At 42.8% G+C, this 15,831-nt stretch overlaps 1 protein-coding gene across 1 annotated transcript; it reads left to right on the top strand.

The window, feature by feature from the left end:
- The first annotated feature begins 12,652 nt into the window (after positions 1-12,652).
- On the top strand, positions 12,653-15,505 carry IL20 (interleukin 20). The gene is given in 5 exon segments (XM_060078289.1): positions 12,653-12,808; positions 13,097-13,162; positions 13,274-13,426; positions 14,093-14,167; positions 15,428-15,505. Coding segments are annotated over 5 exon segments (528 nt in total).
- The last annotated feature ends 326 nt before the right edge of the window (positions 15,506-15,831 follow it).

Genomic DNA, 15,831 nt, shown 5'->3' with positions numbered 1-15,831 from the left:
TTGGGCCAAGTTCTCTAACCCAGAGCCCAAGTTGCTACACTGTACGCCAGCAACACAGATCTTTAAACCCAGGTGCATAAAAAGGGGCCTGGACTTGCCGGCAACAAGCCTGTGAAGGTACACACAAATTTATGGACCAACACAGAGCAAAGAAGCAGAGGCTGACTTCTGAATGTGTCACAGGATATTCCTGGCCCAGGCGAGTCTGGGTTCCTCCTGGAGGACATTCTATCCCCCTTCCGTCTTCCAAAGCAGATCACTGACAGCCACACAGGCTCAGGGCGGCCTTTCTCTTAGAACCACGGACTTGCCCAAAAGTTTGGCCAAATGGATAAGAGGATAGGTTTGTGTGAAATCCTGGTCTTGCCACTTACTGTGTGATTTTGGGCAATATACTTAACCTGAGCCTCCCTTTCCACATGTGCACAAATTAAGGAGATAGCTGCCTCATGGATTGTTATAAGGATTCAAGGTACCATTTACAGTAGCTGGGTAGTAGGTATAGAGTAGGTGCTCATTAAAATGATGGTTGTTACTATTTAGTGATTTTCAACTTTTCTAATCTTATTTCCCATAAAACACTGTTGTTTTGGGAAAGCCTTCCTCTTACATGTTTTTCTAAACTAGCAAGTGAGACAAGGCAAAGTGTGCTGCCTTCCGGGCCTGCACCTCCAGGAGACTCTCAGCTGAGCCCCCTCACAGGGGTGCTTGCAGTTTCTGTGCGGTCAGCCAGGCTCCAAGCAGCCTTCCTGATTCTCCTGCTACTCAGCCCACCCCCTGAAGGCTCTTCTGCCCATGCTCTTCCTCTGTCACAGACTCAGGCCAGTGTGAAATTCTTCCCTTGACTCTACCTGAACCTTGCTTTGTTCACACCTAGCACAATCCCTGTTGCATCCAAATCACTTGATGTCCCCTGCAGCTGTGAACAAATGCCTCTGGTCAGTGGCAGAAGCCAACTGATCATTCCTGGAGGTAGACTCAGGGGTCAGCAAATCATGTTTGGTCAAGGAGTTTTGGGGAGGATATATTCTTAAAAAGTTATTATGAGTTCTAGAGATAGTATCTACTTGCAGTTCTGTTACTGAAAGATATTCAATTAGCCCAGTCTCAGGCCTCTACCATGGAACCACCGTCAGTGGAGACTGAAGGTTGTGAAAGAGACATTTTCTGTGCAGGCACAGGCTTGATTCAGGCACCAGGACCAGGAGAGGGTTCAAAATCCAGCTTTCATACCAGGAGATAAGTTTGACTCACCACACCTTTGGTCTGGATGTCTCTCTCTGGTCACTTTCTAGATGCTCTAAGAAGACTCTATGCCTCAGTTTCCTTATTTTGGAAAATGAAGGGAAAAATCGTCCCTACCTTAAGGGTTGCCTGAAGATCAAGTGAGTTAATATTTCACGAAGTACTTAGTGCCTGGCATGTGGTAAGTGCCATAAGCGAACAACAGAAGAGCCTGTGGCCACATTCTGCTGCTGTCCTAGCTCTGCCCCAGCCTAGACTTAACTTCCCGAGAACCATAGTCCCACCGCCAGGGCAGAAACAGTCTTCCTCCTGCTTCTTCCTATTCACCTCCACCCCCATCCTCATTTGTGCTCCTGGGACCCAGAGTGATTTTCCAGTTTTTGACAAGTCAGAGACATCTTGGCGTCCATCTCCTCTCTCCAGATTGAGCTCCTCAGGACAGCTACTTTGTGAATGGCTGCACTCAGTAAATAAATATTCTTTGCATGAATGAATGCATGCTTGCCACAAAGGCAACCCCAGCTGTCCTCTAGGCAGCTTACTCTCGGCCTCTTGGAGGAAGCCTACGGCTTTGCTGTTTGGCTTTAGGAATCTCTCTGGCTTCCTCTTATCCTCCAGGACATTCCTTGCTAATGACCCCGTCTCTAGCCCATAGCAAAGATTCAGTTTTCCCCTCTGTCTGGCCTCCCTGGCTTGGGTTTCAATTTTGCACAATTGTTGTTTTATGGTCCTTAACTTTATGTCCTGAAGCCTGAAGCATTAGTGCCTCCCATTCCACTCTTGGGCTACCAGCCCTTTGGCTATCATGCTAAACTGGACCCCAGCTCTCTTGGGAACCATGTGGTCCTGCGGCCCTGTGGGTGGGGAGAAAGAACTCAAGAAGTACCAACTTCACCTCCTCTTCCTCACCTACTTGACACCTCTAAAACATCCCCCACACCTAGCCCAAGGAGAGCAGGTGTACTCTACATGAGGTACCCCTGAGGCAGAGTGCAGACGACATCCCTCTGTGGTCACACCTGGGGTGGTGGGATTATGCCTGGGTGGCTAGAAGTGGTGTCTTGTATGAGAGTTATTGGCAATCAGAGAGCTCAGTCTCTTCAGGGAACCAGCACATGAAAAAGTGCCTTGAATTTAGTTAGGGGAACACATCAGTAAGCAATTCTGTTGAGTTCCTGGGATGCATGTGATGGTATCTAGATCCTGAGCAGCTTACCAAAGGAAAACACTCACTGATTCTTCAGAAATGAAAAGTTTCGGAGTGGAACGTCCTCAGATTGATGCTCACAGTTCACTGCATTTTGACTCTTTTCAACCTTTTTTTAATACCTACCTCCCTTCCCTACCCAACACCCACAGGAGCACCATCCTCCAGGTACCAACAGGCTCTCTGGTCTCAGGAATTTTGTTGCAACTTTTCTTATTTTAAGGAGCAAGGGTCCTTCTGCTCCTGACACAGTCTCTCCATCCCCAAAGCTCATAAATTATTAATTCTTCAAAGTGTTGCTCAAACTGAACTTTCTCCAAGAAACCTTCCCAGAGATACTCCTTAACCTTCAGAAGTCATCTCAGCACTCCCTTCCCCCAATGCCTATGATGAACACAGACCCAGAATTGTTCCAGGGAAGTCCTGGTAAAAAACACTCCCATCATCCCTCATTCTTCTCAGACTGCATGTCACAATTGAGAAGATATGGTTGCCATACCCCTGGGCCTTTGCGTCTGCCATTAGAGCAAGGGCTATTAACCTTTCATGTGCCATGGCACACCAGCAAAGCCTATGGACCCTACTCAGAATAATGTTTCTAAATGCATAAAATAAAATATATAGGATTGCAAAAGAAACCAATTTTATTAAAATACAGCTATCAAAATATGGAAATGACAATGGGTATTATATAATAAATGTGCTTCTTTATTAATGCATTAATTAAGATCTAGCAGTGGGCCTACAAATTACTGACATTTCTAAGTCGTGAAGATTGTAAATATGTTGAGATATCTGAAACGACCATAATGGGATACAAAATATCTGTGATTTCTATCAATGGCAAAGTCACAGACACCATTTAATACTATTGTGGTCTGTATTTGTTTCCTATCCTTTTAATTAAAAAAAAGTTAAATTTTGATTAGAGGTTATTGAAAAGATAAGATGTGGCTTTTTCCCATCTGCCTTCTTCCAGATTGGGAACTCCTACATTAGAGCATCTGTTCCCCTCATCATGCTCTGAGGTCCCCTGAGAGGTCCCAAGAGACCAAGCCTGTTCTTTCTGGCATTCTTGGGTCATCCAGCTCAGTGCCTGCACATGGGAGACTCCACGCTCGTTCATGGAATTAAAAGGAAGAGAATTGAGTACATCCTTATTCTCCTAGGTGAGAAAACTTAATTCAAGTTCATGTCTGGAGTTTTGTTCCCAGACTCCATGTCCATGAGAGGGTTTTCCCAGTGGCTCCCACTTTGTAGACAGGGGGCGGGAGGGGTTAGCTAACTCTGGGGGACCCAGGTACGTCAGAGGAAATCTCAGGAGAGAGGATGGCAGCAAGTTGGGCTGATTAAACAGACAAGATGGAAAAAGCAGGAAAGGGAAATGATGTCACTCATTCTGTCAGCTTTGAGGAGAGGGAACTGAAAATGCACTGCTTCTCAGGGAATCGGCTGCTCCGCCCATCCCCACCCTGCAAGGGGGTAGCAGGGGCCTCAGGAGGGACGAAGCTTCTAATATTGCAGGCCCGAGAATGGGAGCTGAGGTCTTCCTCCAGCAGAACCCTAATGGCTACGTGTTTCCCTGCAAAGTGATGCATATGGGCAGGAAGCCCAGATGCCAGCAAATGTGATGTCATCATAGACAGGGAAAACCCTAAACTGCCAACTCAGGACTTGCTGTGGGAGAAGAGGAGTGGCTGGGTTTTTTTTTCTTGGTTTCTAGAAAATTGTTTCCTGCCCCAAAGTGGCTTGGTTAAGAAGCCAATTTTATTTCATAAGAAAGAATTCATTTTCTCTCTCCTCTGACCAGCTTATCTTTTCAACTACACAGGCACTGATTACATGCTGACCCCTAGTTTTGAAACCCTACTCCTTCAAGTTAGATTGATGTGCTCATGAAATGTAGCCTCATTTCTCTACCAGAGCTGCATCATCCCCAACCATTCCATTTGAGCACTGTGCCGCCCTTGAAAATCTCCTGATTAGTGCACAGCTATTACTGTGTCTCTCTCCTGCTGTAAGATGCTTCATGGCTCCCTATTGCCTCAGGGCAAAAACAAAGAATTACAGAATCAAAAGGTCCAGCTGAAGGAGACTTAAGAAGTCATTTAATTTACTTCCCCACAATTCACAGATGAGGAAACTGAGGCCCAGAGAAGGGAAGTGATTTCCCCAAGACCACACAGTGGGATGAAGCTGAAACTAGAGCTAGAACTTAGGTTTCTAGTCTAAATTCACATTCCTTGGCATGATATGCTTGCTCCTTGATGATGTAGCCGTATTTCCAACTTGATCTGCCACTGCTAGTTCATTCGCCTGTCCTCAAATACCTTGTGAGCTTTGCTGCCACAGTCATCCCTGTCCTGAATGCCCTTTGCCGGACTCCACTCCTCCTCCCTACCTCTCTCCAGAGTCTTTGTCCATTTAAAGGTTCAGCTCAAACCCTCCTCGGTGTGAGCCTTCCTCCTCTGTGCTCCTCAGCACGTACCTTCTGCTCATGCAGAAGTGTTGACTTTGTCTGTGGTTCTGCAAGCACATGCTTATCCCCTCATCAAGGCTATAAGCAGCCAGGGACCAGAGATCCCCTGAGGCATCACTAACCCTCACAGCCTTCAGCAGTGTCTTGCAGATAGCAGGCATTTAGTTAGTAAATGTTTATGGAAAGAATGACTTAAAATCTATTCTATCAGACACAAGGAGTAATAAAAATCTACTTTTGAGCTTAAAGATTTGCATAACTATGCATATATTTAAAATTCTCCTGGCAAATCAGTGAGCCAGACAGGCAAAGTAGGTTTTATTCTCCATTTCATTGATAAATCAGTGAATGCCTGAAATGTAAGGACTTGTCTTGGGTCATCCAAGGTCACCCTGAAAGTTGGTGGTGTGGATGTAAATATTAGAACTGGGTGTCCTGTGGCTCAGTCCCATATGGTGTCCAGTCAACTCCCTCTATGTTCTTTCCATAGAAGAGTCATTTCTTCTGCCAGAATTATGATGGGAAAAGCTTCTCTCTTGGTCTCATTTTCAAGGGATGTTACTTACTCTAGAAGAATAGTTCATAATGGGTTAAAAGTGTCATTTATTGGAAAGATTACTTGATTGATTTCAACTTCTGAGTCTTTTACCAGCTGAGTGACCTTGGGCAAGTTACTTAACCTATCTGAACCATAGTTTCCCCATTTGTGTAATGAGGGAATTGGGTTAGATGTCCTTGAAGTCACTCCTAGCTCTAATACTAGAGGAGTGATATTGTGGCAGGGGTGCCCCTGGGCCCCCCACAAATTAAATTATGAAACGCATGCACAGCAGGCCACTGTCTTCTCTAAAGGATCTGGGATTATACCAGCAGGCAGGGGCCAGTTTTCAAAGGGAACAGATTCACAACAAAACTCTATTTCACTTTTCTTCTTATGTGACAACTTGAGGGGGTCATGTTACAGAAGGTGTGGCAATAATTTGCAATTATTTCCAGCAATTATTTGCAATACTGAGCCAACATGTTCTTAGAATGATATGATTAACATTAATGCTCCAAGAAAAAGTGAATTTCATTGTATTGGGAAGTTTGAAAACCTTCTGATTTCAGGACTTGAGGATGCGTTGCAACAGTTCCTTGCTTGTTTCACAAACTGGGTAACAACACCCATCCTGTTTATTGCCTATGAGACAGGTCCTCAAGCAGCTGGTATTGCCTACGATAGGATGGAATTATCCCAGTGATTCAGGAATTCTGGGAGGGATGATGGGACATGATAGAATGAGAAAAATTGTTTCTATTATTGTGGATTCAGTGTCTGGAAGGTTCTCAGACAGATGAGATGGGTGGTCTGTTCTTTTAACTGAACATCTTGTCAGGTCTCCCCCTTGTACATAGGGCCAGAAGTAGAACTGGGAATCCTATCCCCTGGCATATTCCCCCTACTTTTCCTGGGCCCCCTTGCCTCTGAGGACACACAATTTAACACAAAGAGTAATAAATTCCAAATTAGGGGACTTAGGTTGATGTCTCCATCCTGCCACCAACTGTCTCCTTGATCGCCATGTTGCTTCTCTGGGCCTTAGTACCTACACATCGGTAATAACAGTAGAAAGAGATACTGTTTTTTGAGGAAGATCTGTCATTTACTGGCTGGGGGAACTTGGGAAAACCATTCAACCTCTAAGCTTAAGTTTCTTCATCAGAAAACTGGGTTATAAGACCTGCTTCAAAGACATAATAATTGGGCTTCCCTGGTGGCGCAGTGGTTGAGAGTCCGCCTGCCGATGCAGGGGACACGGGTTCATGCCCCCGTCCGGGAAGATCCCACATGCCACGGAGCGGCTGGGCGTGTGAGCCGTGGCCGCTGGGCCTGCGCGTCCGGAGCCTGTGCTCCGCAGCGGGAGAGGCCACAACAGTGAGAGGCCCGCGTACCGCAAAAAAAAAAAAAAAAAAAAAAAAAAAAAAAAATCCTAGCAAGTACCTGGTGTATAGCAGGCGGTCAAAAATGGTATTTGCTTTTCTCTTCTCATATAGCTATGATAACTAAACATCCCATTTAAATGACAAATAAACATCTCATTTAAAAAAAAAAAAACAAAGACATAATAATTTATCCAACACATATTTATTAAAAGCTTACTATGAACTGGGCTCCATTCCAGGCATGTGTAATATAGGGGTAGACAGACAAAATTCTTGCCCTCAAAAATCTTATATTCTTAGTGGAATTTTATGAGAATTATATGACAATAAGTATAATATATATGTATTAGTATATATATAACGTATGTTATATATATTATGATTATAACGTATAGAGCATTTAATATCTAAGTCCAGATGCTAGGCTTAGGATACACTCTACATTATCATTATAATAATTATTAGGTTGAATTATAAGACAAGGCCAATATCAGACCAGTCTTTTTTTAATTTTTATTTTATTGAATTATAGTTGATTTACAATGTTGTGTTAGTTTCTGGTATGCAGCAAAGTGATTCATTATATACATGCTTTTTCCTATTCTTTTCCATTATGGTTTATTGATGTTGAATATAACTCCCTGTGCTATACAGTAGGACCTTGTTATTTATCAATCCTATATATAATAGTTTGCATCTGCTAGTCCCAAACTCCCAATCCCATTCTTCTCCCACCCTGCCCTTCTCTCTTGACAATCAAGTCTGTTGTCTATGTCTGTGAGTCTGTTTGTTTCATAGATAAGTTCCTTTGTAATATCAGACCATTCTTGACCTACACAGATGGAAATTGCATGTGGTTCAACCTAGCAATATTTTTACTATCCTTGATTCCTCCTCTCCCTAACCTACACATTTAATCAGTCTCCAAACATTTAAAAAATGTATTTAAATTCTCTCAAGTCCACCCACGTCTCTCTCTCTCTCTGCTGCTACTAGTTCAAGCCAAGGTTAAATCTCTCTCTCTGGGACTACTTCAATGACTGGATTCCCTGTCTCCAGTCTTACCTGCTTCAAGTCCATTTTCAAGTGTGCCTCTCTAATCTCATTGCTCCTTGCTAAAAGCCTTCAAAACGCCTTGCTTTTGGAGAAAGTCCTAACTCCTTAACATGACCAATCTTACTTCTGACCTCCAACCAGCTTATCTTTCACTCTCATGTCCCCATTCTCTTCTCTTGCTCTAATTTTAGGCCATTTGGTAATTACTGATTGGTTTGTATGTCTCCATTTTCAGGTACAGCTAAGCCTGAGATCTTGTGGTTTTAGGATATAATATAAAGAAAGAACAATTTGAAATCAACATGTTCATTCAATAGTCATCAAGTGTTTGCTGAGCACCTACCAGGAACCATTGAGTGTTGGGACAATGAAGTTGAAAAAGGAGCTCTCAGGCCAGTGGGAGACACAGATATGTAACCCAAAAAATTGCAATTCACTGTGATAATTACACAAGAGGCACAAAATAAAGGGTAGCTCCAAAGGCGGGAGGGAGGGATAAATTTTGCTTCGGTAAGTGGTGGTGTAGAGAGAGAGAGGTTAGGGTGAGACAGAGGAAGTTTTTTATAGCAGGTAAGTTGAATTGGTATCTGTGCAGAGTGTGGAATGGGATCTATTCAGCAGATTTTAAAAAAGAATAAAGTATTCTGATATAGGAAAAGCAGAGTCTTCATTATTAAAGTAAATTGGGATTGCACGTGAACTAAATTTACTTAATCATTACAGGTAACTTAGAACAAAACATCTGGATTCTTCTTGGTTAATGAGAAGGAACTGACTGACACGGGTACAGCTTATATTCCCTGAAAGTCTTGTCAGACTTTTAAAAAAAATGTTTCTCAATTTTACTCTAATCACAGTTATGGATGATAAATTGTTTACTTACTAACAAGGATGGAAAAACAGGCATAAGCGCAAGAGGTATTTAGATTAGATATTCACACGTTTTCAGCATTTATCAAGTATTACAGTGAAAAGTTACAGTCCTCATTTTCAAGGAACTTTAGGAAGACATGAAAAGACATTAAAAAGGAGTGTTCTGATCAAAATGTAGAAGAGCAAAGCGTCATAGTGACATTGAATGTCAGAATTGGAAAAGATCTTAAACATTATCTATTCTACTGCTCTCATTTTACAGATAATGTAAATTAACATCCAGAAAGACGAAAGAATATGCCAAAGTTATCCTGGTAACTATGGAATCCCTGAACTTAAATACAGGACTTCAGAGTGTCAGATATTGAATAGGAAAAATGTTGCAAAGGAATATATTATAATCTCTACCATCTTGACAGTTTCCAAAGCACTGTTGGAGGTTTATCTCAGGTGCCTTAATTTAATCTTGCCTGGAGGTGTGGTCCCGCCTAATGGATTAGTCCATGTCTAAGAAAACCTTCCAGTATCATTAGGGAGAAAAGGCTAAGACCCATGAAACAGTGGGCAACTTTAGATTCTCATGTGCCAAAGAAAAATCTGCTGTTGGAAGTTAGAGAAGAGAGGAATTGCTTTGGACCAAAGTAGCTCAGGAATAAAGAATTGGGGTCCACTCTTCAATGATGAATGGAGGGAAAGTAGGGTAGCCACTGTAGGAGAGAAATGGTGGGAAGAGCAAAGGCAAAGTAGAAACAGCAGGAGCGAGTCCACAGTGTCTGGGTCTGCGGAGAAAACTGGTTAGGAGAACTGGATTTAGAGGAGGGGGAAAAAGCACCTCCTGGAATTCTCTTCCAGTTCTGTAATTCAGTGATCTTTTCTGTTCTGATTACCATTTTACCTTCCTTCTGGAAGGGAGCCAGAAAGAAAGAGGTATCCTTTAACCAATAACTAAACCAGTAAGCTCCAAAGAAGTGCTTCTTAGAGGAGGAAGGTGTCGAGGTAATCCAGTCTGCAATTAAACTGCCTCAGGCCGGGAGGAAGTCCAGTGCCACCAGAGAAATTCCAAGGGAGTTTTAGCCCTCACCTGTGGGAGCTGACTTCTTTCATGGGATATATATATATATATACACACATAATTGGAAACTTCTTAGCTTGAGACAGACTCCCAAGAGATCACAAGCAACAGCCCTTCCTGAACTCAGGTAAGAGAGCTCCCTCTCTCTACACTATTCGCATGGTTCTGGGGATGAGCCCAGTTCTCCTAGTCATCTAGCCAGGTGTGTTCAGGGCCATGTCTAAAGGGGTCCTTTTCATTAGGACAAAATATCCTAGAGAATAGGGAATTGTCATGTTTATCTTTGTATTCCAGTACCTAGCATGATATTCAAGACAGCGGGTGCTTAATAAATGCTGATCGAATTGTTGAATTTAACATATATTTACCATATACCCACTATGTTCAAGGCAACTAACATCATTCTCTATTTAAAATGAGTTGATCACTCACTAGATGCTAGGTGTACGAATCATGCATCATTTTATTTAAATGTCAAAACAAATTTCTGGGGTAAGTTTAATTATGACCATTTGGGGGCAAAGAAAACAAAACTCAGAGAGGTGAGTTGACTTATCCAAGGTCACATAGATGGAGAGTGACTAACTCATCCAGATTTACCTGTGACGTTTTCAGTTTTAAAAGTTAAAGTGCTATGCCCTGGATCCCCCCCAGTCTTGGGAAAACTGGGACAACCTATGCCGATGGGGACTTGTAGAGCAGGCATTTGGACCTAGTTCTCAAACCCAGAGTTCTCTCTGATACTTTTGGGTTTGTTTTGTTTATTCCCTTTTCCTACATGTGGCAGTATCCCAGGTGAATATGAATGTAAAGTATACCGAGCCTATTGATTGGAACGTAGGAAAAAAATCAACAAGCGGTAACGATTATCAGTGCTGTACCAAGGTATCCTGGAACCTAAGGCAAACAGGAAAGATGTACACCCCTCTATATATGCTTTTTTAAGATTTTTATTGGAGTATAGTTGATTTACAATGTTGTTTTAGTTTTAGGTGTACAGCAAAGTGAATCAGTTATACATATTATCTCCACTCTTTTTTAGATTCTTTTCCCATATAGGCCATTACGGAGTATTGAGTAGAGTTCTCTGTGCTGTACAGTAGGTCCTTATCCGTTATCTATTTTATGTATAGTAGTAAGTATAGGTCAATCCCAATCTCCCAATTTCTCTCTCCCCCCCTTACACCCTGGTAACCATAAGTTTGTTTTCTACATCTGTGAGTCTACTCCTGTTTTGTAAATAGTTTCATTTATACTCTTCTGCATATGTTTTTATTATTTTATGTATATTATTTTTCCAAGACATTAAGGTAGTTGAAAATTATTGAAAAATTGATAATTAGCTGCATTGCAACTCACATTATTTTTAAGTTTAAATATGTTATGTCCCAAACAGAATTTATTATAATTTTACTTTCCTGGTTTTAAGGGAAGAAAACTCATCACTAATATTTTCATCATATACTTCTGATACATAAAAACATAGATATGGATATAGATACATAGATAGATATAGATGGATGGATAAACATATGTAAATATAGATGGCTAGATAGATGATGTATAGATAGATAGACAGACAGATAGGAGCACTCATTTCCCGTTTTGTCCTGGGCTCTGATATGGCTCAGCATGGCACTGTCAGATTCTGTCTTTATTTAAATTGTTAATCTTTTGTTCATCATGGATTGTTTTCGGTAATTTTGCTACTGCATTAAGATATTATTTATCTTGATTACTGAGACTTTTGTCTCCTTAAATTTTGTGCCTGAGGTGAGTGTTTCACTCTCCTCTCCCTAATCTCAGCGCATTATCATTTTACCTTAAAACTCAGCAACTACTATAAAGTGCCCTCTTACAGAGCAAGCCTCATCCCAAGAAGAAATGAGTTCCTTCCCAACTTTTTCTCTTTCTTTTGGGATCGCTTACTTGATCCTCAGCCTGAGTTACAAGGCTAGGAAAGCGCATACTCTTGTATTAGTCCCAGGTATGCCTGACTGCTGCCTTCCTGCAGAGGGCGCTGTGGAGTCTAGGCACCCCAGGAGGGTGGAGAAGTGTTAGGTGGAATTAGGCAGATTACCCATCAGAACTTGTCTTTCCATGGCAGAAGGACTGTTATGAAATCATTGACTTTCTATTTGCCTTCGGGGCTGAAATAAATCTACTATCCTCAAATAACCAATCTGATCTCAGACAAATGCCAAATAGAGCTAAGCTCCTCTGCCCTGGGGATGGCCATAAAATCCAAACAATTTCCCTGAAATGTTTTTGGTGGCTTGGCAACAGCTTCTATGGGTTCAGTTTTCCCCCAGTCCCTCTGTGGGGTCCAGAAGGGTGAGCTACATTGGCATTCTGGAAGGGAAGACTATATACGTCAACTCGCGAAAACAAGTTCTGACATTTTCCCTGAAATGTCATCCTCTATCTACTCATTGCAAGTGCCTGCTGCTCCAGGCCTTTCCTGCTGGGCAATAATGATGGGACTGGGATGGGGAGAGAATAAAGGAGCCAGGACCTGTAGCACCAACTCATACTCAGACCCGGAACAAGCACCTGAAGCCTTCTCTTCTCTTTTTCTTAGTAAGTTGGATGAATGTGCCAGACCATCTGAAGTCAGATGAAGCTATTAAGTTTCACCAGGGGACATTAGAGACTGGGGGAGGCATGTCCCTGGTGACGGAATTGGCTTCTTAAGGCATGAGATGGGGAAATCAATAAGTCATGCTCTTTCTTTTGAATTCTTAGCTCCTGTGGTCTCCAGAATCTGGCTCCAGAATCTCCTGTGGTCTCCAGAATGAAAGGCTCTGGTCTTCCCCTCTGCCTTCTTTCTGCTGTGTTTTATCTCTTCTGGACACCTTCTGCCGGGCTGAAGACACTCAATTTGGGAAGCTGTGTGATCACCGCAAGTCTTCAGGCAATTCAAAGTGGATTTTTGGAGATACAGGACGGAGTGCTATGTGAGGGAGGGACCCCACCTTTCACCTTGTGACTGCCTCCCCACTTTTCTACTTATTTTTCTCTGTCCCCCAGCAGTGTGATCACAAAAAGAGGCAGGCTGGGGACTCCTTACCAGGAGGATGTGTTCCCAGGAAATATCTGTAGTTCACAATTCAAAAGTGTTTTGGAGAGGGACTCTGCCCACTGTGCCATGGCAGGGAGGGGATGGGAGGTCTGGATGTCTAAGATCCTGGCAGCAGTTACTGACCTGTACTTTTTCATCTTGCCTTCCTCTGTTTAGCAACCCAAAGATGAAATCATTGACCTCAGAATCTTGAGGAAGACTCAGCCTTTGCAAGACATGAAGGTACATGCTTGGTCTGTATGAGTTCTGGGAGGAAATATGAGTCGGGGACATCTCCATCAACCTTGTTCCTGGACACCCTCCCCCCCATCAACACGCCAGTCTTCTTTGTAGCCTAGAGGTCAGTTCTGCCTCCTCCACTATATACTGGGACTCTACCTGGACAGGGTATTCAAAAACTAACAGACTCCTGACCACTGTATCCTCCAGAAGATCAGTGGTCTCGCCAGCTCTTTTCTTACCATCAAGAAGGACCTCTGGCTCTGTGTGACTAAGGGTCTTGGGTAAAAGGATCCACCTCAGTACATAGCTTCAATGACTTAGCAATCAGCCTCATTCTTAGCCCCATTTAATGGATGGAAGAACTGAGTCCAAGAGTTCTAATAATCTGTGTTGAACCATGTGACTAGGTAATAAGAACTCAGTTATATTTACTTTTGAATACAAGCGCCATGCAAAATTTCTACAGAACTATAAAGTGCTACTTATTTGATGTCACTGATAATTTCCTAGTATCCATGAAATTATGCTTCTTCTGTAGGTGAGTTATCCTGCTGCATACTAGTGTCTACTGAGTCCAGGCAGCTAATCAGCAGACAACTGGACTCAATCTCAAGATAGGACCTAGGAATCCAATTCTTTCTCCCATGGGGGCTCTCTGGAGGGAGCTAGACTAGAACTGGGTTGGGGGGTGTAGGCCAGATGGGATACAGTGATCACAAACACTTTCAGTGCTGCCTGTTTCTAAAAAGAAACAATGAGCTCTATATGCTTCTTCTTCTAGCTGGTGATCAGTTTAATGATCCTAAATAAGGAGGTCTGAAAAGACTTCTATAGGTGAAAGAATAGAACTTCCACCTACTTCGTGTCAATGGCAAGGGTGGAAAATCAGAATCTTTAATAAAATCTATCATTCTTTGGTATTCTTTTCAGCATGCCCATGTGACATGCCCCTGTGAGGAGGAAGCAATGGAGAAACGCAGCCAGCTTATGAGCCACTTCAAAGAGGTATATGCAATTTTGGCCTTGGTTGGGATGAGTGCGTTTTTAGAACTGAGATCATAGATGGGTGCAATAGATGTTCATACTTGAAGAAATGTTATAGCCCTCAGGTTAATGGCCCTCTGAGGTCATGTGGACTGTCCCTCTGCTTTAACCCAGGGGATACCCATTCAGGCTCTAGAAGGGTGCTGTCTCTGCAAGATGCTCTGGGAATCAAGAAGGAATAGCCATGATTCCATCAAGTCACTCCAGAGACATCTGAACTTTCCAGCTACACAAACTAGAGGCGATAGTTTTCCAACATTCACACACTTGTACATACCCTCAAAAATAGTCACTCGCGGGCTTCCCTGGTGGCGCAGTGGTTGAGAGTCTGCCTGCCGATGCAGGGGACACGGGTTCGTGCCCCGGTTTGGGAGGATCCCACATGCCGCGGAGCGGCTGGGTCCGTGCGCCATGGCCGCTGAGCCTGCGCGTCCGGAGCCTGTGCTCCGCAACGGGAGAGGCCACAGCAGTGAGAAGCCCGCGTACCACCAAAAAAAAAAAAAAAAAAAATAGTCACTCGCAATTTCATGCATGCCCATGCCATGCTGTTTCTCACCTCAATGCCTTTGCACATCTGCCAGGAAGGCCGGAGTCTGCTCCACACTCACTAATTCCTACTCATCCTTTAAGACTCAGCCTAAGCGTCACCTCCAGGAAGGCACTGGCTACTTCTCTCAGAGTTAAGTGCTCCTGTCATCCTGTGGGGACCCCATCATCTATTTACCACACTACATTTTAATTGCCTGCTTCTGCCTGTCTCCCTCACTCAACTGTGAATTCCCTGTGGGTAGTGATGGTGTCATTCGTTTCTGAGTCCCTAGCCAGCCCAATGCTTAGCACAATAAATATTTGTTCCATTGAAGAATGCACAGTAGGCAACCCGTACACACACACACACACACACACACACACACATCTTTCTTTAAAAAAACAGCCTAATTACTTTGATCTCTGTGATTCAAGAAGCTTGAGTTGTAGTCCCAATTCTGCTACCCCCCTGGGCCTCAGTTTCTCTATGTAAGACTAGGGTGATTGGACTCAATGATTTTTCCTCCCTCTTGTGAGATCTTGAGGTTTCATAATGTCTCTCAAGCTCTTCATTTTGAAAAAGATGCTCTGTTTACAATCTCCAATAGACCTACCAGTGAAAGGAGAGGATTAACCTTGGAGCCCACATTGTCTCTTTATGAATTGCTCACCACTTCACTTGGTATCTTCCAGCTTCAGCCTCAGACAGCAATGGTGAAGGCTTTGGGGGAGCTAGACATTCTCCTGAGCTGGATGGAAGAGATGGACTAGGAAGAAAGTGATGCTGCTGAGAGTATTCTGGGCCAAGACTCCCAGCCCTCAGTACCCAGGAGGCATGACCCCAAACCACCATCTCTTTGTTGTATAATTTAGTGCTGGTCACTGTGTATATTATTTATTTATTATTTGTTTCCTTATTGTAATTATCTTCATGTGTTCCTATTCTTAATCTAGAGTTTTGTCAGATTTTAATAAGATCTTTTTTACTGTTGTGTGTATTTATTAGTTAATATATTTATTTTTGCTCTTTAACTTATTTATTTTTATATTTGAAGATGAGACTTTTAAAAACAATTCACAGATTATATTTATAACCC

The sequence above is a fragment of the Mesoplodon densirostris genome, chromosome 2, assembly GCF_025265405.1.
Source record: "Mesoplodon densirostris isolate mMesDen1 chromosome 2, mMesDen1 primary haplotype, whole genome shotgun sequence".
Lineage (NCBI taxonomy): Eukaryota > Metazoa > Chordata > Mammalia > Artiodactyla > Ziphiidae > Mesoplodon > Mesoplodon densirostris.
The sequence above is the reverse complement of the archived record's forward strand: the minus strand, read 5'-3'. Positions and strand labels throughout refer to the sequence as shown.